A 26,391-nucleotide genomic window follows, 5' to 3' on the forward strand; every position below is an offset into this window, starting at 1 on the left:
CCTTCCTGAGATGTGTGCAAGCCTGGTGGCCAACTACAAGAAACGTCTGACCTCTGATTGCCCACAAGGGTTTTGCCACCAAGTACTAAATCATGTTTTGCAGAGGGGTCAAATACTTATTTCCCTCATTAAAATGCAAATCATTTTATAAAATTTTTGACATGCGTTTTTCTGGATTCTTTTGTTCTTATTCTGTCTCACTGTTCACATAAACCTACTATTAAAATTATAGACTGATCATTTCTTTGTAAGTGGGCAAACGTACAAAATCAGCAGGGGATCAAATACTTTTTCCCCCCACTGTAACTACCAATTGGATACCATGGAATTTAGGAGAAAAAGGGGTAAAAAATAAATACATTTACACCAAAAAAATTGTATATCTATGACCTAAAAAACAGAGATGGGCTAGTTGATTTGGAGTTAAAAATAGCTAAGGTCTGCAACGACAAGAGAAACTGCTGATGCACTACTTGGTTGAATGCACAAGGTGCAATTTCAAAATTATTACAACGTTGAAGAGTAAATTGAAAGCCTGACTGAGTTCCTTAAAAAATAAATAATTATAAAACAAGAGGGACTTCCATATAGAAGCGTAACTTAGCTAAACATGTTGGCAATGGAATTTGAAATGATGCCGACATGACCAGATTGTGATTTATAAATGGACCGTTTTTGGAACGCGTAAACAACAACAGGAATGGTGTATAGGCGGGGATGCAGGGCTGTGTTCCAAAGAAAACCACTACAAGTCTGCTGGCTCTAGTTCCTCAACGGCATAGCTATGAGAGACTCTTCTTTGAGTCGTAAAATGCATTACGTAGGACCTGTGCACACTTTGGAGAGGCGTGTTGCCACTTGGAGACACCAGCTTTGTCTTATGTTGCACCTACCTACATTTCCATGAATATTCTTATGTTACTGAATGTATCCAGAGTATTTTCATATTTCAAATGTGTCGAAAAGTACGGTAAATGTAAAATGCACATAAAATCAACAGTGTAATGTTTGGATTCAGTCTTGTGTCAGATTAACTGTTTTGTCCTCACATTTAGTCTAATAACTTTCCAATAATCTCCAAACTGTTCCCTTTTCATTGCCACCATGGTTATGCATATGCTTTCCATATTCCTTCTGTAAGACACATTTCAATTTATCCCTATCTATATACAGTGCATTCGGAAAGTATTCAGACCCCTTGACTTTTTCCACATTTTGTTACAGCCTTATTCTAAAATTGAATAAATTAAACGTTTTCATCAATCAATCTACAAGCACATTTTTGCAAATAAAAAAAATATATAATTTAGCATTCAGACCCTTTGCTATGAAAAACTCGAAATCGAGCTCAGGTGCATCCTGTTTCCATTGATCATCCTTGAGATGCTTCTACAACTTGATTGGAGTCCACCTGTGGTAAACTCAATTGATTGGACATGATTTGGAAAGGCACACACCTGTCTATATAAGGTCACAGAGTTGACAGTGCAAATGTACACAATGTCAGAGCAAAAAGCAAGCCATGAGGTCAAAGGAATTGTCCGTAGAGCTCCAAGACAGGATTGTGTCGAGCAATAGATATAGGGAAGGGTACCAAAAAATTCTGCAGCATTGAAGGTACCCAAGAACACAGTGGCCTCAACCATTCTTAAATGGAAGAAGTTTGGATCCACCAAGACTCTTCCTACAGCTGGCTGCCCTGCCAAACTGAGCAATCATGGGAGAAGGGCCTTGGTCAGGTAGGCAGGGACTGGGAGACTAGTCAGGATCGAGGCAAAGATGAACGGTGCAAAGTACAGAGAGATCTATAATGAACACCTTCTCCGGAGTGCTCAGGACCTCAGACTTGGGTGAAGGTTCACCTTCCAACAGGACAATGGCCCTAAGCACACAGCCAAGACAACGCAGGAGTGTCTTCGGGACAAGTCTCAATGTCCTTGAGTGTCCCAGCCAGAGCCCAATCGAACATCTCTGGAGAGACCTGAAAATAGCTGTGCAGCAACGCTCCCCATCCAACCTGACAGAGCTTGAGAGGATCTGCAGAGAAGAATGGGAGAAACTCCCCAAATACAGGTGTATCAAGCTTGTAGGTCATACCCAAGAAGACGCAAGGCTGTAATAACTGCAAAAGGTGCTTCAACAAAGTACTGAGTAAAAGTCTGAATAGTTATGTATATTTCTGGGTTTTTTGTGTTTTTTTATTAGCAAAAAAATAAAACTTTTTTCTTTGTCATTATGGGGTATTGTGTGTGTATATTGATGAGGGGGGAAAAAACAATTCAATCAATTTTAGAATAAGGCTGTAACGTAACAAATGTGGAAAAAGTCAAGGGGTTCGAGTACTTTCCGAATGCACCGTAGGCCAATTCCCAGGAGGGGTTAAGGTGTTTTGGGTCTTTTTAGACAGCATGATGGCAGTTCTTAATAACAGCGAATGGCTAAGGATTGTCAATTGTGAGGGGTTCAAGATGCATATCGTAGTATTTCACTTTTAGTCTATAATAGCCTAAACCATTCCACCAAAACTCTATTTACCTTCTCTGTTTTCTCTTCCGGCTCATCTTCGTTCAGGAACTCTCGTTTCGGGTAAGGTATCTGACATCCGGCAAATACACTACAGGAGAGAATGAGACGAGGGATACACACAATCAGTTGTTTGTGAAATAACTGAGAAGCTGGGTGTGGTGCGTACAAATAAAAAAAAAATCGACGTCAAGAAACCAAATCACAACCAGGCTGACCAAGATAAAAACAGGAATCTAGAAATTCAAAACATACCAGACTATGAAATCACAATTCAAGGAATGATTTGGAAGTGCTCTGTTTTAAGTTCACTAAAGCAATGACCTCCATTGTTAGTTTATCAAACAGACTTCTCATGATGTGAAGGGGTTCATTTTTTAAATTGTTTTATTTATTTCACCTTTATTTAACCAGGTAGGCTAGTTGAGAACAAGTTCTCATTTGCAACTGCGACCTGGCCAAGATAAAGCGTAGCAATTTGACACATACAACAACACAGAGTTACACATGGAACAAACAACACATACAGTCAGCTATGATCATGACTGAGTTTGGAAAAGAAAGTTTAGTAGGTCTCACTCTGAGGTTGGTAAAGGGTCCTCCAGGAAATAGGGGTCCTGCAGTGCCTGTTCAGAAGTAATCCTTTTGGTGGGGTCCATTGTGAGGAGTTTCTGGAGCTGAAAAGTGGTGGATGAACACTAAGTTAGTGGTGCCAAGCAAACCCGATCAGCCAGCCAGGCGTATTGGTTTTACAGCTCTTATATCTAGATAGGTCCTTATCTTATACTCTCCAGTGTAAATCAAGGTAGCAGTAGCATGCCCTCCATAAACTGGCATTAAAGTTCAAGAATATACTAGTTACTAGACAGTGTGCCTACCAACAGGAAAACCTTGCTGTCAGGTTTGACTTTATGCTTCTCCATGTATTTGATGAGGCTGCTATTTGCATACCTGTGAATGGGTGAAGCACAGCACATGTAAAACAAACATCTTATAGCAAGTGAATAGTCTCAGAAGGCTGTCAAGCCTGAGAGAAAAGGTCAAACGTGATGTTCGATGTGTGCGAAGGGTTCAGGTATCTTTGGACAGCCGAGAAAGCCCAGGTGTGGTCAGAATGTCAAGCCTTCTCCACTCACGTCGTTCTCCTGAAGTCTTTCTGAAGGGTGGGGTACTCGGGCATCTTCCTGATGTCCTCCCAATCTTTATCTGACCCAATTCAAAACAGATAAAACTTCAGGTCACTTTAACCCCAATTCTTATACTTGCTGCCTTCAGAGGATAATGTAATCTACTGTACATAATGTTCGACAACAAGTACAAGAGAAGGACAAGGTTGATGTTGAGGACTTTTTACCAAAATATTATACGTCATGACTTTCATGACCGTGAGAATCTAACTGGGTTCTTAATGTTCTACATGGTCTCATCGTGTGTGTGTGTGTGTGTGTGTGTGTGTGTGTGTGTGTGTGTGTGTGTGTGTGTGCTGGTCAGACCTGCTGGGAAGCCCATGACACTGAATATCCTGTCCAGCTGGTCGTGGTGGAAGGGGTTACTGGTCTTAATGTCTTCCTGGCGACAGTGGAAGATGGGCTCGGACGTCAGCAGCTCCGCAAAGATGCAGCCAATCGCCCAAATGTCTGCATCAGATAGACAAGCAGCTAGCAATTAAACGGAGTGGTCCGGGCCTATACCTTAGCAGGAACGGACACAAAAGAAACTCGTCTAAACTCGAAGGTGTATCCGAATATCTCTCACACTAACGGAGACTGGACAGTCACAGGAGTTTCCTCTTAAGAATTCATCTTAGGAATTTCTGCATCTGCAACCCTGTGCATAAACTCATCTAATCTCATATGTGATGGCTGTAGTGTATGCCTAGGGCCTTTTAGTGTGTTGGCCTGCTATATGCATCTGATGGCAGACACCCCGAAGGGCCTGTTGGCTTCGGCCAGGGGGGCTCTATTGAGTAACATATGCCATTCCTATACAGTAGGGCGTTCATTCACTGCTGTACAATGTAGAGAAAAATAGGGCAATTCAAGGGGTGCTACCAAACGAATATCAAAACTTAGGGCAAAGAAAACCATGTCATTACAAATGATATAGAATGAATCATTAGATTGTTCACTACAATATAACATTAATATATTTGTACTTGACAGTGTTGATTAAATAAAAATGTTAATTTGCTGTGACCGGTGCTAGTTTAGACTGCGCCGCTCTTGGTTGTATCGTCATATTTGGCGTTGTGAGGTGGTACCATTTGGAGGCGTTTCTGCTGGTTGGACCAATCAAAATCAACTCATCACCTATATATCACCTATATCCCCTGGCAAGACGGGGGGCACTAAAATGTTTTGCCTGCGAGGTGGGGCGGACCCGACCAAATATCGCTTAGGGCCCCCCAAAAGGGTAGACAAACTCTGCAAATACGGTCTGAGTGAAAAAAATCAAAAGAGCAAAGTCCTACTGGTCTGTCTGTGCTGGTCGATTTTCAATTCATTTCCATCTAATCTCTGTGCTTTGGTTGCAAAATAGGAAGCATGTGTTAGGTATGGATATAATTTAGTTACACAATACTTCTCTGGAATGTCTTTTGATGTACACTCTCCTGTGCATTTATTTGGACAGTGAAGCTAAAAGACTTAATTTGGCTTTATACTCCAGCATTTTGAATTTGACATCAAATGTTTTATATGAGGCGACAGTATAGAATGTCAGCTTTTATTTGAGGGTGTTTTCATACATGTCTGTTTTACTGTTTAGAAATGAGTTTTGTATTTTAATCCCATATTCCTAACATGCAACGATTACATCAAGCTTGTGGATGCATTTGCAGTTTGTTTTGTTTGTGTTTCAGATGATGTTGTGCCCAGTAAAAATGAATGGTAAATAACGTTGTCGAGATACAGAGTTCGCTTGTAAGCCTATTTGGCAGGAAATTGAAGCTGAGCTGTAGTTTCGGTTGCCTGCTTCAGTTTATGAGCCTTTTATTAAAGAATGTAAAACAATGTTCTGTCTATTTGCTGCTTTTCATTCAATCATATAGCTTCTTTAGGCTATGGCCTAAAATCAATTAGTTCATATGGGCAGAATATTATATTTTGTAACATATGCTACTGAATTTATGAGCTCATGCTAAAATATTTAGATCTGGTAAAAAGGCAGACATTTGATCATTTCAATAAAAAAAATAGTCTGTGTCACGTGACAATAGAAATGGAAACATTGTGATTTCAGAGACACAAAGTAATCATACCCTCTATGATTAAAGGGATCGGAGTCCATCTGTTACTGGGTTATCACCATCGTCACGATTTACAACATCCAAATTCACCAAATCGTGTGTTTATAAGCCCACTAGGCTACTCATCTGTTATCAATAAATGTCCTGAATGACAGAAAGGAAAATACCTTGGGTGTTCGCGCAATAGCCTAGACTCACTGTCCAATCCAACGCACAGAAACATATGAAAACATGAACTCATTACCTTGATGCTTTCCCTGTTAAATCTTCTAGACCCTGCTGCAAATCAAGCAGACAACAGCAGATAATCAACACAAATGTAATGGTATTGGATCACAACCGTCTTCACTGACACAACGAACGAGACAAAAATATATTCTGGACATTCTTCTGAACACCGTTTTCCACACGGGCTGTTTTTTTTGCATCACGTGCTATAGGCCTATCACAACAGCGGTTTGTCACTTGACTGTCATTCAGAAATATATTTCCTGGGTGGTCGACAATATCACTAGGCCTAACGAAACAGATGGATACCAAATGCGCATCCAACAAGTAAATCCATTAGCCTATGCATAGCCTATAGAAAAACCACGCAAGTTAGGTGACTCTCACCCAGAAGCATTCGATTTTGCAATTTTGGATTTGTGTGTCAAAGAAAAATGTTTTCACGGGCGCAGCCTAAAATATCAATATGTACATTAGATAAAGCGGTACTGCCGTTAATAGTGCACCATCTCATAGACTGAACAATACTTTTGTTCCGCTGATAGCCCAAAAGGGATCAATGGGTTTTGTATTCCAATGATTATGCTTTCAGAACATTCATACTTAGCCTACTGGTCAATCAGCTCACAGTCGTCTGGACACTTTCCTGTGTGCAGTGCAGGTCAGTCATAGTTCCTTCTCCTTTTCATATTCAAAAAATGCAACTAGTAGCCTATTGATACAGACTTTACATAGGATTTTGGTGCCGAATACTATAGCCTAATACTCCTCCAAATCGATGGACTGCCGACAAACAGCGGTGCAAAAACTCGAATAATTAGGCTATCCTATAAAACGCAGCGTGTGGCGAAAATGAATGAATCTGCACAGCCCTTGCTAAAGCCAATTATGATGTTAGAGTAGCTATGCCTATTAAGGGAAATATCATAGGCCTAGTTTGATTATATAGAGCAAATTCTAAGAAAATAAATTATTACAAGGTTGAAATACCATTTCTTTATATGTACATGTTTTTAATTGATTCATTAATGTATTAGTAGGTTTATGGATTACATGTTTCAAGTTATTTGCCCAACCTTGTTTTATTTGTTTTATACTGTCTAAAAGGCAACAAATGCAGCAATTTTTATCTATTTATTGTATACAATATTCTGCCCATATAAATAAATGTATATACAATATTCGACCCACACCCACCCTCATGATGCCATCTATTTTGTGAAGTGCACCAGTCCCTCCTGCAGCAAAGCACCCCCACAACATGATGCTGCCACCCCCGTGCTTCACGGTTGGGATGGTGTTCTTCGGCTTGCAAGCCTCCCCCTTTTTCCTCCAAACATAATGATGGTCATTATGGCCAGACAGTTCTATTTTTGTTTCATCAGACCAGAGGACATTTCTCCAAAAAGTTTGATCATTGTCCCCATGTGCAGTTGCAAACCGTAGTCTGGCTTTTTAATGGCGGTTTTGGAGCAGTGGCTTCTTCCTTTCTGAGCGGCCTTTTAGGTTATGTCGATATAGGACTCGTTTTACTGTGTATATAGATACTTTTGTACCGGTTTCCTCCAGCATCTTCACAAGGTCCTGTCCTGTTGTTCTGGGTCTGATTTGCACTTTTCGCACCAAAGTACGTTCATCTCTAGGAGACAGAACGTGTCTCCTTCCTGAGTGGTATGACGGCTACGTGGTCCCATGGTGTTTATACTTGCATACTATTGTTTGTTCAGATGAACGTGGTACCTTCAGGCGTTTGGAAATTGCTCCCAAGGATGAACCAGACTTGTGGAGGTCCACAATAGTTTTTTCTGAGGTCTTGGCTGATTTCTTCTGATTTCCTAATGATGTCAAGCAAAGAGGCACTGAGTTTGAAGGTAGGCCTTGAAATACATCCACAGGTACACCTCAAATTGACTCAAATTATGTCAATTAGCCTATCAAAAGCTTCTAAAGCCATGACATCATTTTCTGGAATTTTCCAAGCTGTTTAAAGGCACAGTCAACTTAGTGTATGTACATTTCTGAACCACTGGAATTGTGATACAGTGAATTATAAGTGTAATAATCTGTCTGTAAACAATTGTTGGAAAAATTACTTGTGTCATGCACAAAGTAGATGTCCTAACCGACTTGCCAAAACTATAGTTTGTTAACAAGAAATTTGTGGAGTCGCTGAAAAATTAGTTTTAATGACTCCAACCTAAGCGTATGTAAACTTCCGACTTCAACTGTATATCATATTTGGGGGCATGATCTTTGTGCATCTGTAACTTGCTCGCTCATCATTACGCACTCATCATTCATGATTATCCATAATTGTGGTAGCATCCACATTAATGTAGAAGAGTTCAGAAACAGATTCTATGTACCTCTCACGTTAAAGCAAATTACTCACCGATTGCTTTGGTGTAATGTCGGGCCCCTAGAAGCAGCTCAGGGGCCCTATACCAGAACGTCACCACGACGGGGTCAAGGTCCGCCAGGGGTTTGAGAGGAGAGTTGAAGAGTCTGGCGAAGCCCATGTCAGCTAAAAGGTGAATAAGATAGAGTGGGGGAAAGACAACATAGTATCAACGTGAATGAATGACGATGAAAAACAGGGCGAGCTCAACTCAAAGCTACTCTACTCTCCATTTCTTAAGCCAGGAGAGCCCCATCAGAAGAGACTTGATAGTGACTAGCAGCACAAGCATTTCAAGCAGCCTTTGATCTGGTATTTCCGTGAAGGTGTTTGGTATCAGGGATGATCCCTGGCTCTGTTGAGCAAGTCATATCGTTGGCAACGTATAACTTGTCAAAGCCACCACGCTTGAATTCCACTGCTTTTTCTCTCTCACAAGAGCAGGCTAATCAAATCAAATGTATATATATATTTGGATTGAAGTCCAATCAAAATATACGTTGTGACTGGTGTTTATGTCAATAGGTCATCTTATGGGCTAGGTCTGCACAGAACCTGGAGTCTGTCATGATCAGTAGTCTTATGGGAAGCTCTCATTTCTGTAGTCTCATGGGAAGCTCTTATTTCTGTAGTCTCATGGGAAGCTCTTATTTCTGTAGTCTCATGGGAAGATCTTGTTCTGTAGTCTCATGGGAAGCTCTTATTTCTGTAGTCTCATGGGAAGGTCTTGTTTCTGTAGTCTTATGGAAAGGTAATTCCCTATCATGGGTAAGTCTTCTGTGTCTGTGCAGGACCCGAAGTGAAGTCTGGTGGTCTGGCCTGGTGGATGTCACACGGTCATCGACACCCAGACATCCCTGAGCTGCAAGTCACCAAGGGGGTCCTGTAACTCTAAAATAATAACTTAGCACTAACACTAGACTCTCAGGGTTCGGGTATAAATATAGTCCAGCCGCCACTGCAGACCTGTGACATCATCCCAGAATAGTGTCACGCTGGGGAGTAGGTTATGCAATAGTGTCATGTGGCCATTTTAAGCCCCTCTGCCTGTCCCTGCGCTCAGAGACCCTCTCAGAGGCTGGCTGAAGGTGAAACGCTACAGCCATTGTACTCTGTTAAGTCAACAAACTCATTGATCTATGGTCACATCATTCAGCTGTTTTGATCACATTTAATTTTACATTAAAATGTGAATTCAAGTAATGTAAGTACACATAAATTATCTCTGTCAATCTACTGACAAAATAACATACATTATCTCTGTCAATCTACTGACAAAAAAAACATACACTTACTGACAAGTTTAAGCCTTTAAAATCACTGAATCAGCAGCCCGCTCCATCTATCATCTACAGAGTACTGACTTCAGTGTGTACATTTAGCCCATCTTACCAATTTTCACCCGTCCTCGTTCTGGGCCCTCCCCCATCACCAGAATGTTGGCCGGTTTCTAGAGAAGAGAGAGACAAACAGTCAACTATCTTCTGCGTGTGCTTCAGCCTTCAGGGAAGCCTCAGAGGCTCCAAGTCCAACTAAGAAAACACAACATAGAAATAAGGTTACATTCACTTTACAGGTTTATCACATAATAGACAAAAATGCCATGCATTTCCAATGACTTTTAGAAGGGAGGTTTGGGTAATAACAGTGTAACACACAAATAACAGAGGCAGAGCATGCCAAATGGAATGTAAGTTACGCTCTTGACCTCCATACTGCCAAAGACAAAAAAATTAAAAAAGAGGTCAAACTATTATGGTGAAAGATTGCTCCATCAATGATTCTACTGATCGTTGATATCAAGGTCTACCATGGTGGTGAAACATGCCTGTGCCTTTGGGACATCGCTTCCAACGACATAATAATGTTCTCTGTCTGAGTCTGTGTTTTGGGGCTTTGGGGAGGCACGATATTATGGTGCCCTGTATAGCAATGTGATTTACTGCATGACACCAGAACCACCTAGCCAATTTAAACCCGGAAACATTGAGAAACATAAAAAAAATATGAATCTAGGCCAGACAGTCTGTGTAGCAACAATTCAAATTGCAGAATAAATACATCAAATAACAGTTTACCATGATGTTCTCACTTTCACCATCTACAAAGCTTTCTGCCCAAAGAAAAATGGCCTCCATGTTATAGTATTGCTTCATCTAATACTTTACTCATCAATATATACTCAACAAAAATATAAAACAACATGTAAAGTGTTGGTCCCATGTTTCATGAGCTGAAATAAAATATCCCCAACATTTTCCATATGCACAAAAAGATAATTTCTCAAAAATGATGTGCACAAATTTGTTTACATCCCTGTTAGTGAGCATTTCTCTGTTGCCAAGATAATCCATCCACCTGATAGGTGTGGCATATCAAGAAGCTGATTAACAGCATGATCATTACACAGGTGCACCTTGTGCTCGGGACAACAAAAGGTCACTCTAAAATGTGCAGTTGTCACACGACACAATGCCACAGATGTATCAAGTTGAGGGAGTGTGCTGACTGCAGGAATGTCCACCAGAGCTGTTGCCATAGAATGGAATGTTCATTGCTCTATCATAAGCCGCCTCCAACGTTGTTTTAGAGAATTTGTCAGCACGTCCAACCGGCCTCACAACCGTAGCCCACATGTAACCACGCCAGCCCAGGACCTTCTTCACCTGCGGGATCGTCTGAGACCAGCCACCCGGACAGCTGATGAAACTGAGGAGCATTTCTGTGGGCCTATGCCCTCCCATGGCGGCGCTCCTGCCCAGTCATGTGACATCCATATACTAGGGCCTAATTCATTTATTTCAAATTACTGAATTCCTTATATGAACTGTAACTCAGTAAAATCATTGACATTTTTGTTCAATATACATTATCTATACTGCACATTCATGTCGTCTGAGTGTAAAAAGGTACACAGCACATCCAAAACGAATCGTCAATTGAGTGCGTCATTCTGTTCCAATGACTATACTTACACAGTAGGCTACTTGCCCACTGTTAATTTCCTCATGTATCCTTTATGTATCCTTCCATTTTCTGTCAGTCCCCTGAGTCTGTGTGTGAATCTTAAACCCATAGGATTCAATCTGCTCAACAAACACGGGCTGTTGCTATAGGAACCCCACTAATAATGAGCTCTATTATTCAAACACACAACAAAACAGCGCTATCTGCAAACACAATGACGACTCCCTCGAGGAGGGTCTCTCTTCACTCCCAAATGACTGGCACCGGCTCCTCTTTCAAATTCTAAATAACTGGGCTCATACAGTCAGACTAAAGAAATTCCTTTTCACTGACCTTGTGTTTAAAGAGATTATATTTCCATACAGGTGAGTAATAATTACCAAAAAGTTCACATAAAAACAGAGATTGGATGAACGGGCAATGAAAAAGTAAACAGAGCACTGAATTGAGGTTGTAATATTGCTGTCTGATAGTTTTCCACAAAAGTTTGGATTTTTTGGGACTCTTAACATGTGCTTAGCTTCCCAGAAATGTAAGGAAGTTTCATGAGAGTGGGTCAAGACTGGAAAACAAATATCCCTAAGCCCTCTGTGGGACTGAAAATTCAATCCCTAAGGAGGTGCCCGTCTTTCACAAAAACCCCCTGTAGAGTCAAAAATAGCCAGAGGCACACCATCTTTACATGTACTGGGAACCATACAGCAGTGCCATTATTAATTCAGTATCTTTGTCCTTGCTTTCGCTGTAGTATTTTTTTTTCTTCTACTTCCTACATGTCTTATGATTAAGTAATGACCTGTTTTTTTTCTCTCGACACACAAGCATTAACCACTCTACTGTACTATCAGAACCCCATTACACACTGCGCCATGAGTTATAACAGCGCAGGCCTGCCTCAGCCCACTCTACACAGGATATAGACCTAGGGAGGGCACACGCACAGTACATATTCAGACAGAAGGACAGTTCGTGTGTGGTTGCTGTTTTTCCCAGACATTTCCTAGTGGCACATGTGACACGTGATCACGGGGAGCCAGGGATCACTCCAGCTATGAACAATATTCCATTACGCCAGAAGGCACGTCTTTTATTAATCATGAAAACGAGCCACCGTAGGCAGGTAGGTGTGAGAGAGAGAGAGAGAGAGAAGCCTAGCACATCTATTTGCTGCAGCTGAAACCTGACTTTACTCTCAGTGTAACGTGGCTACAGCCTGTACATATTGACAGTCGAAGGCATTTTCAACCTCAAACAATTGTTTCGGGCAGAAATAGGAATTACTGCAGTATTCGGGTTTGGAGTACAGCTAGAGTCAGCATGGTGGGGGAGGGATCTAACTTCTCTGGCTAGTGTGGGTTACATAATTTAGGCAGGAGCAGGGGGCAGGGCTGCTTGGCTTACTGGAGAGGAGGGGGTAGGGTAGGCTGGTTTCTCTGCAGCTGTGCAGCGCAGCACAAGGTTACGTGTTGCATAACGGGCAAAGTGAGTGGTGGAGGGAGCCATGCAGTTACTCGTATCTACCCCTGTGGCTGTAGATATAGGAATGCTGCCAGAGCCACTCCCCCCTCTAGCCTAACTCTAACACACCTCCCCCAACATTACTGTGGAGTAAAAATTGATAGAAAACCACCCCATATCCAGACGCGCTAGAATGTGGCCTTTTTCAATGAGTAGCAAAATGCGAGGTAGGAAAAAAACTTGCCTCTCATATTTCAGAACAATTTCACAATGAAAAGGCTAACAAACTAATTGCGCAAAACAGATACTCACATATCCCAAATCTTTTGCGTCCTGGATGATTCATTAACCGCATATACTGACCAGGCATTAAATACCTGCTTATGCTATAGAATCTCTAAGCAAAATTATAGCAATCCACTATTACCATGGCATAAACTGCTGAGCAATCCCCATCATCATCAACAACGTGGTCCACTATCCTCTGAATGTTATCAATCAGATTTCAACTCCAAAAGAACCCCACCATAACGGTATGCCTACAATACATACGTGCTCTGTAAACTGCATCTCTGCATTACTCGACTCAGGCTGATGTGGTAGGCCCAGTGACTGAGGCCCTGATTGATAGAGCCCTGTGTATTTATATAACGCGAGTTAGCGTTGGTCTTCATCGCACGACCCTGCCATCTGGGAGACCTGAAAGAGATTGCATAAGAGGGGATGACTTGATGGAGACCTTATAAGATTCCCGTAGCTGTGGGATTTGCAGAATCACTCTCTGATTTCCTCTGCCTCTCCAGTGACGGAATGAATCGGAAGTCGCATCAATATTGACTGACTCAATTAGTGTGCAGGGAGAGAACATCAAACAGCTGGCATCAATGAGTTAGAATAGATTAGATTCTCTACTACCTGGTCATCCATCCACATACATGATGAGTTTTTAATCAATATAATCAATATAATGACACAGCTGGTGTCCCTAATAGCAAGTCACACTGGCTGGCATGACAAACTATTGGCTTTCCATAAGCAAGTTGGTGTGTGTTATGCTTCTGTTTTATGGTGTTATATGGTGGTATACAGTGTCATACAGTGTTATAATGTAATATAGCCTAGCCCTTTTCACAGAAAGTCCAAGTTGGACCATAATCTGTTGGGTTTAAGCCAATCAGAAGAGCAAAAAAAAATCTCAATCTACAACAAAAAAAAGCTTCTTAATAAGGAACTGCAGAGAGAGATACAGTAGGTGTTGCAAGAAGGAGAGGTTTTCACAGCCAAATAAGAGAAACACGTTCCGAAAACACTTCCAGAAAACACTCAGCAGTGGTGCATGGGTAAAATCACTAAGGAAGCCAAGCCAGGGGGGGGAAAAGGCATTTACAACCTGTTGTGATAATTGTGCTGTTTCATCTATAACCTGTTAGTTATATCCCTTGCCACCGTGATATATAGGCCTGAGGCCGAAACAATAAGAAGACACAGTGGCAGAGTAAATTCAACCACACCTTAGTTTCATCATAAAACCAGAGAGCAACACCTGCCCACAAACAAATAGTTACATGACTTACAGCACGGTCAAGCAAGTTAATGTTTGACATTTTCGGACTACTAAACAACTATTGATTTAGAACCAGAGAGTTACCGCAAGTCACAAAGAAAACAGGAACTGCCTCCACTATTCCAGCACCATTTCAACTTCAATATTTCAACATCATCAAATCACCTCTGTTTAGTCTAATATAGTGACAACTAAAAGATACCAAAAACAATTTAGTCCAATCAACGTGAGCAAAATATGATATGGCTGTCCATGGTACTTATTTGCGTGCGTGCGTGCGTGCGTGCGTGCGTGCGTGCGTGCAAAAAGAAAAAAACCATGTTGACTCACCCAGAAACGCCAATGCTCTCCTCCTCTCTTTCATGACTCTGTCATAACCTAAAAGTGTGTAGTGTTTGTTGTCCTAGGCCACCTGGCTAAAATGCTTGCTGGCTAGCCTAACTTCCTTTCATGGGCAACGATGTGCCAGTCCAGCTACTTAACATTAGCCTACTACATCTAGCGACATATTAAACTTCCATCCTCTCAGGCCAGGGGCACAATGTATGAATTTATGGTTAGATCAGAATCGCCGTTATAATCGTTGGCCAGAACAGATAATTACATCCATGGCTAATTTGGGAAAGGGACAATTTTAGCAAGCTAGCTAGCCACCGAAGGACAATTCTGTAAATAACGTTTAGCTTGTGATTGGTGTGAAGCCAAATCCAAACTGGCTTCCCTTGTATGATCTTAGCATTTTTTTTTATCAAGGGAAGCAAAATGCTCGCTGGCTTCCCTTGCATTCAATGCTACGGGCGGCAACAATGTCATACTCTTTTTGACCAGACAGCATCAGATAGATGGCCAACATATACTGAGACAGAGGGGTGCTGTTTCGCTTGCTCGCAAGCTTTCTCCAGTGAGATACATTCAGCCTCTTGCAAATTGAAGGAAAATTATGAAAGACAGAGACGAAAGACTTAAAAAATAATAATAATAATCTTGGTCCATTTTTTGGGAAAGCCTGGCTTCCCTTGGAATCCATTAATACACGCCACTGAAAACACTGTGGGAAAACCGTAGGGGCGAAAATCTCACATGGGTGCTAGAGTACAGGTTGGGTGGTGGCGGTTGGTGAGGGTAGGGGGGTAGAATTGACAACATTAACCAGCCGAGATACTTTATTCCACAGCCAACGGCGTTAAAATTCTAATAATAAAGTGTACAAGGATTTAACAGCACCTGTGCCAGAACATAACAGGATTCAGTTAGTTGGCGAGAGGGTTGCTTTTAGGATAGCTGTTGTAGTGGACACCACTCATTGCTGCTCTTAGATATGCAAGCAAACAAGTGACTTATTTGCATGCATCCTATTGGTTAAAAGCAGCCTGTATCATAGTTCAGATCAATGACCAACAGCAAAAGGACAGATCAGTGAAGACTGGTCTCCCTCAATGTGAGCAAGACAAAGGAGCTCATCGTGGACTATGGGAAAAGGTGGGCCGAACAGGCCCCCATTAAAATCGACGGGGCTGTAGTGGAGCGGGTCGAGAGGTTCAAGTTCCTTGGTGTCCACATCACAAACAAATTATCATGGTCCAAACATACCAAGACAGTCGTGAAGAGGGCACGAGAAAATCTTTTCCCCCTCAGGAGACTGAAAAGATTTAGCATGGGTCCCCAGATCCTCAAAAGGTTCTACTGCTGCACCATCGAGAGCATCCTGACCGGTTGCATCACTGCCTGGTATGGCAACTGCTCGGCATCTGACCGTAAGGCGGTACAGAGGGTAGAGTCGAATGGCCCAGTACATCACTGGGGCCAAGCTCCCTGCCATCCAGGACCTATACAATCGGCAGTGTCAGAGGAAAGCCCATAAAATTGTCAGAGACTCCAGTCACCCAAGTTATAGACTGTTTTCTCTGTTACCACACGGCAAACGGTACCGGAGTGCCAAGTCTAGGACCAAAAGGCTCCTCAACAGCTTCTACCCCCAAGCCATAAGACTGCTGAACAATTAATAAAATCGCCACCAGACAATTTACATTGACCCCCCCTTTTGTGCACTGCTGCTACTCGCTGATTATTATCTATGCATAGTCACTTCACCCCCACCTACATGTACAAATTACCTCAACTAACCTGTACCCTCGCACACTGACTCAGTACCGGTGCCTCTGTATATAGCCTCGTTATTCTTATTGTGTTACTTTTGATTATTACTTTTTATTTGAGTCTACTTGGTAAATATTTTCTTAACTCTTCTTGAACTGCACTGTTGGCGAAGGGCTTGTAAGTAAGCATTTCATGGTAAAGTCTACACTTGTTGTATTCGGTGCAGGTGGCAAATAAAGTTTGATTTGATCGGTGGATGAGGTGTCAGTGAGCAGGCGTAGCAACACTGTAAATGGACACTGATACTACACTCTACTCACCAGATCCCTGTGAAGCACCCAGTTGGCATGGAGGTAATGGATCCCGTCCAGAATCTGATACAGGAGAGACTTGACCATCCCTCTCGGCAGCTGCATGGGCTTCTTATTGGCCTTGGAGGCTCGGTGGAACTTGATGATGTGCTGAAAGGAGATCAGAGGGAGTGGTGTAGAGAAATGTATCAAGCAAAAGACTGAAAACACCTAGGTTTCACAATATACACTACCGTTCAAAAGTTTGGGGTCACTTAGAAATGTCCTTGTTTTTGAAAGAAAAGCACGTTTTTTTTGTCCTTTAAAATAACATCAAATTGATCAGAAATACAGTGTAGACATTGTTAATGTTGTAAATGACTATTGTAGCTGGAAACGGCTGAATTTTAATGGAATATCTACATAGGCGTACAGAGACCCATTATCAGCAACCATCACTCCTGTGTTCCAATGGCACGTTGTGTTAGCTAATCCAAGTTTATCATTTTAAAAGGCTAATTGATCATTAGAAAACCCTTTTGCAATTATGTTAGCACAGCTGAAAACTGTACATAGATACATAGATACATAGATACTTACATACATGGTACAGACAGGAAAACATCAAGAACAAAGATTAAAACAACCAACAGAACAGGTTGATGAAACATCCAAACAAAGACTGGCTAACTGACGGTCATGATGAATCACTTACCCAGAGATCATGCTCGGCATAGTCGAAAAGGAGCCAGACCTTTCGGTCACTGTGGGACAGGAACACTTTCTGCAGGGCAATCACGTTGGGGTGTTTCAGCTCTCGAAGCAGCTGGAACACACAGCAAGAGGTTACATGAATCTCCAATAGCAAAAAACACCTCTTTCAATGCACATTTATTAACCCACTGTGAACACACTGGTTAATTCAAAGTTGTTTCCACATAATTTCAATGAAATGACATTGAACCAATGTGGAATAGATGTTGAATTGACGTCTATGACCAGTGGGAACACATTGTGAATTATTGCACTGACTAGAGTCATTCAGGGTTACAACATGAACTTTGAAAAATTACACTAATTAGGTACATCAAGTGTAACAGGAAACATCAAGTTTCCCGAGTTAGAATAGATTAGATTCTCTACTACCCGTTCATCCATCCACATAGATGAGTTTGTTTTGTTATCAGGAACATATCTTTCCAACAGTCCACTACTCACAATTATCTTGTGTTCACAATATAATGACACAGCTGGTGTCCCTAATAGCAAGTCAACCTGGCTGGCATGACAAACTATTGGCTTTCCATAAGCAAGTTGGTGTGTGTTATGCTTCTGTTTTATGGTGTTATATGGTGGTATTCAGTGTTATAACAATGTAATACTTATATTTTTTTATTATTTTTATTTAACCTTTATTTTACTAGGCAAGTCAGTTTTAAGAACCCATTCTTATTTACAATGACGACAGATTTTTACCTTGTCAGCTCGGGGATTCGATGTAGCAACCTTTCGGTTACTGGCACAACGCTCTAACCACTAGGCTACCTGCCGCCCCAAATATATAGCCTAGCCTTTTCATATAGCCTAGCCCTTTCCAAGTTGCACCATAATCTGTTTTGTTTTAAGCCAATCAGAAGACAAAAAAAACAAAAAAAACACAATAAGAAGACAGTGGCAGAGTAAATTCAACCACACCTTAGTTTCATCATAAAACCAGAGAGCAACACCTGCCCACAAACACACAGTTACATGACTTAATACAGCATGGTCAACCAAGTTAATGTTTGACATTTTCGGACTACTTAACAACTATTGATTTAGAACCAGAGAGTTACCGCAAGTCACAAAGAAAACAGGAACTGCCCCACTACTCCAGCACCATTTCAACATCATCAAATTTGTATTAATTAGGGATCCCCATTAGCTGCTGCCAAGGCAGAGAACTATGTTTGAACTAAATGAGCTAAAGACAAAACAGTAAATCATTTAACATCCCTACACCACCACATATCCACAACACAAAATGTTCAATACCATCATACAACAATATCACAATGTGTGCGTATGCATGTGTCTGTACCTTTGTGTGTGTCTCTTCACAGTCCCCATTGTTCCATGAGGTGTATTTTTACCTGATTCTACTGCTTGCATCAGTTACCTGATGTGGAATAGAGTTCCATGTAGTCATGGTTCTATGTAGTAACGTGCGCCTCCCGTAGTCTGTTCTGGACTTGGGGATTGTGAAGAGACCTCTGGTGGCATGTCTTGTGGGGTATGCATGGGTGTCCGAGCTGTGTGCTAGTATTTTAAACAGACAGCTCGGTACCTTCAGCTTGTCAACATCTCTTCCAAAAACAATTAATGATGATGTCTCTTCCACTTTGAGCCATGAGAGATTGACATGCATGTCATTAATGTAAGCTCTCTGTGTATTTAAAGGTAATCCCTGTTCTGAGCCAACTGCAATTTTCCAAAGTCCCTCTTTGTGGCACCTGAACACACTACTGAACAGCAGTCCAGGTGCGACAAAACTAGGGCCTGTAGGACCTGCCTTGGTGATAGTGTTGTTTAGAAGGCAGAACAGCGCCTTACCATGGACAGACTTCTCCCCATCCTAGCCACTGTTGTATCAATATGTTTTGACCATGACAGTTTACAATCCAGGGTTACTCCAAGCAGTTTAGTCACCTCAACTTGCTCAATTTCCACATTCATTATAAGACATAGTTGAGGTTTAGGGTTAAGTGAATGATTTGTCCCAAATACAACACTTTTAGTTTTAGAAATATTTAGGACTAACTTATTCCTTGCTACCCATTCCGAAACGAACTGCTGCTCTTTGTTAAATGTTGCAGTCAGTTCAGTCGCTGTAGTAGCTGATGAGTATAGAGTTGAGTCATCTGCATACATAGGCACACTGGCCTTACTCAAAGCCAGAGGCATGTCTTTAGTAAAGATTTAGTAAAGGGCCTAAACAGCTACCCTGGGGAATTCCTGATTCTACCTGGATTATGTTTGAGAGGCTTCCATTAAAGAACACCCTCCGTGTTCTGGTAGACAAGTAACTCTTTATCCATATTATAGCAGTGAGTGTAAAGCCATTACACATACGTTTTTCCAGCAGCAGACTATGATCGATAATGTCAAAAGCTGCACTGAAGACTAACAAGACAGCCCCCGCAATCATTTTATCATCAATTTCTCTCAGCCAATCATCAGTAATTTGTGTAAGTGCTGTGCTTGTTGAGTGTCCTTCCCTATAAGTGTGCTGAAAGTCTGTTGTTTACTGTGAAATAGCATTGTATCTGGCCAAACATAATATTTTCCAGAAGTTTACTAAGGGTTGGTAACAGGCTGATTGGTCGGCTATTTGAGCCAGTAAAGGGGGCTTTACTATTCATGGGTAGCGGAATGACTTTAGCTTCCCTCCAGGCCTGAGGGCACACACTTTCTAGTAGGCTTAAATTGAAGATGTGGCAAATAGGAGTGGCAATATCATCCTCTATTATCCTCAGTAATTTTCCATCCAGATTGTCAGACCCCGGTGGCTTGTCATTGTTGAAAGACAACAATAATTTTTTCACCTCTTCCACACTGACTTTATTTGGTCAGATATACTTGGATGTGTAGTGTCAGCATTTGTTGCTGGCATGTTTGTTTATCTTGCCAATGAAAAAAGTCATTAAAAGTAGTTAGCAATATCAGTGTGTTTTGTGATGAATGAGGCATCTATTTACATTTACATTTTAGTCATTTAGCAGACACTCTTATTCAGAGCGACTTACAGTAGTGAATACATACATTTCATTTTTTTCATTTCATGCATTTGTTATTTTTTTTTGTACTGGCCCCCCGTGGGAATCGAACCCACAACCCTGGCGTTGCACACACCATGCTGGCGTTGCAAACACCATGCTCTACCAACTGAGCCACAGGGAAGGCGTAGTTTATGTTTAGTCACGTGTTCCCTCATCTGATTAAAGTGGTGTGGAAATCCATTATGTTTTGTGTCTTTATCGGTTAGGTGTTCCGGTGAGTTAGGACATGAGAGATTTATAACAGGCATAAACAGTAGCCTACAGCATGTAGGACAACTGTTATACTTGATGCACCTGATTAGTGTAATTTTTCAAAGTTCATGTCTTAACCCTGAATGACATGAATGACTCTTGTCATTGCAATAATTCACAATGTGTTCCCACTGGTCATAGACGTCAATTCAACATCTATTCCACATTGGTTCAATGTAATTTCATTGAAATGATGTGGAAAAAACGTTGAATGAACCAGTGTGTTCACAGTGTTGTAAATAACAGCTGGTGCACTATATCTAAGGAAGTCTCGAGCTATTTCTCGCCTGAGGTTGTGTATGTCATGATAAGCTGTACACCACACTACCTACCAAGAGAGTTCTCATCTGTATTCTTCATAGCTGTTTACATAACACCTCAGTCAGAGGTTAGCACTAAGATAGCATTGAATGAGCTGTATTCCGCCATAAGCAAACAAGAAAACACTCACCCAGAGGCGGCGCTCCTAGCAGCCAGGGACTTTAATGCAGGGAAACTTAAATCAGTTTTACCAAATTTCTATCAGCATGTTAAATGTGTAATGAGAGGGAAATGAACTCTGGACCACCTATACTCCACACACAGAGAGGCAGACAAAGCTCTCCCTCGCCCTCCATTTGGCAAATCTGACCATAATTCCATCTACCTGATTCCTGCTTACAAGCAAAAATTAAAGCAGGCAGCACCAGTGACTAGATCAATAAAAAGTGGTCAGATGAAGCAGATGCTAAGCTACAGGACTGTTTTGCAAGCACAGACTGGAATATGTTCCGGGATTCCTCCAAAGGCATTGAGGAGTACACCACATCTGTCATTGGCTTCATCAATAAGTGCATCGAGGATGTCTCCCCCAGTGACTGTACGTACATATCCCAACCAGAAGCCATGGATTACAGGCAACATTTGCACTGAACTAAAGGCTAGAGCTGCCTCTTTCAAGGAGCGGGACCCTAACCCGGAATCTTATAAGAAATCCCGCTATGCTCGCCGACGAACCATCAAACAGGCAAAGCGTCAATACAGGACTAAGATCGAGTCGTACTACACCGGCATTGACGCTCGTCAGATGTAGCAGGGCTTGCAACCATTACAGACTACAAAGGGAAGCACAGCCGAGAGCTGGCCAGTGACACAAGCCTACCAGACGAGCTAAACTACTTCTATGCTCGCTTCGAGGCAAATATCACTGAAACATGCATGAGAGCACCAGCTGTACCGGAAGACTGTGTGATCACGCTCTCCACAGCCGATGTGAGTAAGACCTTTAGAAATGTCAACATTCACAAGGCCGCAGGGCCAGATGGATTACCATGACGTGTACTGCGAGCATGCGCTGACCAACTAGCAAGTGTCTTCACTGACATTTTCAACCTCTCTCTGACCGAGTCTGTAATACCAACATGTTTTAAGCAGACCACCATAGTACCTGTGACCAAGAACACTAAGGTAACCTGCCTAAATGACTACCGACCCGTAGCACTCAACATCTGTAGCCATGAAGTGCTTTGAAAGGCTGGTCATGGCTCACATCAACACCATCATCCCAGAAACCCTAGACCCACTCCAATTTGCAATACCGCCCCAACAGACCAACAGATGATGCAATCTCTATTGCACTCCACATTGTCCTTTCCCACCTGGACAGAAGGAACACCTATGTAAGAATGCTATTCATTGACTACAGTTCAGCATTCAACACCATAGTGCCCTCAAAGCTCATCAATAAGCTAAGGGCCCTGAGACTAAACACCTCCCTCTGCAACTGGATCCTGGACTTCCTGACGGCTGCCCCCAGGTGGTAAGGGTAGGTAACAACACATCCACCGCGCTGATCCTCAACACAGGGGCCCCTCAGGGGTGCGTGCTCAGCCCCCTCCTGTACTCCGTTCACTCATGACTGCACGGCCAGGCACGACTCCAACACCATCATTACATTTGCCGATGATACAACAGTGGTAGGCCTGATCACCGACAACAAGACAGCCTATAGGGAGGAGCTCAGAGACCTGGCCGTGTGGTGCCAGGACAACAACCTCTCCCTCAACGTGATCAAGACAGAGCAGATGATTGTGGACTACAGGAAAAAGAGGACCGAGCATGCACCCATTCTCATCGACGGGGCTGCAGTGGAGCAGGTTGAGAGCTTCAAGTTCCTTGGTGTCCATATCACCAACAAACTAACATGGTCCAAGCACACCAAGACAGTCGTGAAGCGGGCACGACAAAACCTATTCCCCCTCAGGAGACTGAAAAAATTTGGCATGGGTCTTCAGATCCTCAAAAGGTTCTACAGCTGCACCATCGAGAGCATCCTGACTGGTTGCATCATTGCCTGGTATGGCAACTGCTCGGCCTCCGACCGCAAGGCACTACAGAGGGTAGTGCGTACGGCCCATTACATCACTGGCGCAAAGCTTCCTGCCATCCAGGACGTCTATACCAGGCGGTGTCAGAGGAAGGCCCTAACAATTGTCAAAAACTCCAGCCACCCTAGTCATAGACTGTTTTCTCTGCTACTGCACGACAAGCGGTACCGGAGCGCCAAGTCTAGGTCTAAGAGGTTTCTAAACAGCTTCTACCCCCAAGCCATAAGACTCCTGAACATCTAGTCAAATGGCTACCCAGACTATTTGCATTGTTTAGGGGCTCGTGAGTAAGCATTTCTCTGTAAGGTCTACACCTATTGTATTCGGCGCATGTGACTAATAACATTTCATTTGATTTGTTTTTGGTATCTTTTAGTTGTCACTGTACACACTGGTTAATTCAACGTTGTTTCCACATCATTTCAATGAAATGTCATGAACTTTGAAAAATTACACTAATCAGGTGGATCAAATATAACAGATTTCCTGACTGATATAAAATCTCATGTCCTGGCTTACCTGGAACACCTAACCGATAAAGACAAAAACCATGGGCTTGACTTCATTCAACTGACAAAGGGAAATTAAACAAAAAGGAAGACTGAAATGTATTGAAATTCATGAGGGATTTCCACACCACTTAAATCAGATGAGGGAATATGTGCTGTTGTCGTGAACTCTCCATCCCACTCCAACCATCAGGCTATGCAGCCAGCCCAGCCCAGAGCTGTGTGTCCATGGATTTATTCCATAAAAGGGATGGCCCTGCGTGTGTTAACTGCTCTAGTCTGTCCACTGAACACTGTGTGCCATACTAATGGGTCCAAAGCCGATGTTCCAGCGCCACCGTCGCAGGCAACTCAGCCCCTGCACAGCTGTGCCAGGTCAGTCTTCACTTTACAGTACTAACACAAAGACAGTACACTCCTACACACTAAGGACACTGTTTTATTGCACTAAGATAATGACATTACACTCCTACTAACTCAGCTGTTCCTCTTCATATTCATCCCTCCCAGCTTCTTTTGTCAGCGAAGGCACTCTCGGACAAAACTAAATCCATAATCAATTGAGCCCTTTAGATAGACTATGATATATATATATGTGTGTGTGTGTGTGTGTGTGTGTGTGTGTGTGTGTGTGTGTGTGTGTGTGTAGAGAAAGAGCTGAAACGGTCCGTAATCCAGCTATCCAGTGAATGAATTATTCACCCATAGGGCTAATGTGATTACTCTGTCACCGGACCTGAAATCCCATGGAAAAATACACATAAACTTGCTCTACTGGTTGTCTGTGTGGTTTGTCCTTCTGCTGCTCGAAAATTGAGACAAAATATCCACAGAGTAGTGTTATTAACCCGACTTTCAGTACGCTGGTCTGTATATTGGTTTGTAGTTTCAATACTGATGCAATTCGCATGTGCAAACACTTGCACAGTATGGCTGAGCCTCTGGTTGCACACTTCCAGCTGATTGCGAGGAAAAGTGCTTCGGTCGACTAAATTCGGTTACATTCGGCTATTGTTTACATATTGTGCATCACGTGCAATGAGTCAAGAGATCGAAAAATATAAGCGACAGAACATACCAGCGCCACAAAAAGTCAGGTAAACACCTCCTACTGCTGCTAAAAGGACCAACAGCACGGACAACCGGTAAAGTCACCTCAAACATCCTTTTATTCAACATTCTGGCTTGTAGAGACCTATTGAGTCTTTTTTTTCTAGCAACATCTTTCAGACTGATAGCCATGGAGTAACCATGGTAACGGTCTGATGTTTGGGCAAGGGCAAGGACGGCTATAATTTCAGAGTGTCCGCCCGTCGCTGACAGAGGGTTACAGCCAGGTGGTGGGTAGCTCTCTGCGTTGACCTTGTGCTATATCATGCACACAGTCTCCTCCTTGGTTCTACCCGCAAGGCGGGCTAGTACTACAGTAGTAAGCTTCAAAAAAGTGACAAGAGGTGTGAACACAGCTCAGGGGGAATAATGCTGTGATTGTATGCAGCATGTTTGATTTGGCCTTTGGATGGGAGAAATGAGGAGGAGGGTTATTGAGGTTAGTGTTTAAATCACAGCCTAATCCCTGGGTTATCACATGGCATTGTGCTAATGAGCCCTGGGCTTAGAGGCAGACTACAGGCAGAACCCTGGCTTTGTGACGCTTGGCCACGCTGACTGGACTCAAAGAGCCACAAGGACACACATTCGTGCCACACAAGACCAATGCTGGTTTGTAGGTCTGGCACAGTTATTGTATAACCGCGTAACCGATGGTTATGGATGAAGACCATAATGAAAATAAAATAACCCATCTTCTGTCACCGAACAGCTCACTCAAGACTGGACGGACATTCGTGCCATTGAGTCTGTTTCTGCGGTAACATGGACTCTTAACTACTTGATGAAACATTGTTGCGCCTTGCTGAAACAAGCAGCAGCACACATAGAAATAGAATGACTAGAACGTGCTTAGATCCTCTAACCCTGGCAATTTGACTGGTAAACTCATGGGTACACTCGCAAGGGCTGTCTGGTATTGGGATGCAATAGTTTGAACATAAGATTCAACAACAGACATAAACTGAACAAGTTCCACAGACATGTGACTAACATAAATGGAATAATGTGTCCCTGAACAAAGGGGGGGGGGTCAAAATCATAAGTAACAGTCAGTATCTGGTGTGGCCACCAGCTGCATTAAGTACTGCAGTGCCAGTTCTTGCTGTGAGATGTTACCCCACTCTTCCACCAAGGCACCTGCAAGTTCCTGGACATTTCTGGGGGGAATGACCCTCCGATCCAACAGGTCCCAGACGTGCTCAATGGGACTGAAATCCGGGCTCTTCGCTGGCCATGGCAGAACACTGACATTCCTGTCTTGCAGGAAATCAGCCATACTGCTCGTTCTGTGCGTGGTGGCATTGTCATGCTGGAGGGTCACGTCAGGATGAGCCTGCTGGAAGGGTACCACAAGGGAGGAGGATGTCTTCCCTGTAACGCACAGCTTTGAGATTGCCTGCAATGACAACAAGCTCAGTCCGATGATGCTGTTACACACCGCCCCAGACCTATCCTAGCTGGAGGGGTGCTCTCATCTTATCTATGAAGACAGGGCTCTAACTCCCCTTGCTCCACAATGAAATAGGGTGCAGGCCAGGCAACAGGCTGTTAGCCAGCCTGC

The 26,391-nt window shown here is 42.6% G+C and overlaps 1 protein-coding gene across 4 annotated transcripts in view; it reads right to left on the minus strand.

The window, feature by feature from the left end:
• Positions 1 to 26,391, minus strand: part of LOC115194053 (cyclin-dependent kinase 19) — a 65,846-nt gene that overhangs the window by 13,337 nt on the left and 26,118 nt on the right. For all 4 annotated transcript variants that reach the window (XR_003878279.1, XR_003878278.1, XM_029753361.1 and 1 more), the window contains exons 3-11: positions 17,488 to 17,598; positions 16,803 to 16,943; positions 9,789 to 9,846; positions 8,391 to 8,522; positions 4,017 to 4,160; positions 3,660 to 3,729; positions 3,402 to 3,474; positions 3,103 to 3,200; positions 2,536 to 2,614 (exon numbers count right to left, since the gene is read on the minus strand). Coding sequence is in view for 2 of the 4 variants with exons in the window: in XM_029753361.1 (XP_029609221.1) it covers positions 2,536 to 2,614; positions 3,103 to 3,200; positions 3,402 to 3,474; positions 3,660 to 3,729; positions 4,017 to 4,160; positions 8,391 to 8,522; positions 9,789 to 9,846; positions 16,803 to 16,943; positions 17,488 to 17,598 (906 nt within the window). In the remaining 2 variants the exon portion in view is untranslated. The remainder of the gene's footprint in view (positions 1 to 2,535; positions 2,615 to 3,102; positions 3,201 to 3,401; positions 3,475 to 3,659; positions 3,730 to 4,016; positions 4,161 to 8,390; positions 8,523 to 9,788; positions 9,847 to 16,802; positions 16,944 to 17,487; positions 17,599 to 26,391) is intronic.

Source organism: Salmo trutta, chromosome 1, assembly GCF_901001165.1.
Source record: "Salmo trutta chromosome 1, fSalTru1.1, whole genome shotgun sequence".
Taxonomy (NCBI): domain Eukaryota; kingdom Metazoa; phylum Chordata; class Actinopteri; order Salmoniformes; family Salmonidae; genus Salmo; species Salmo trutta.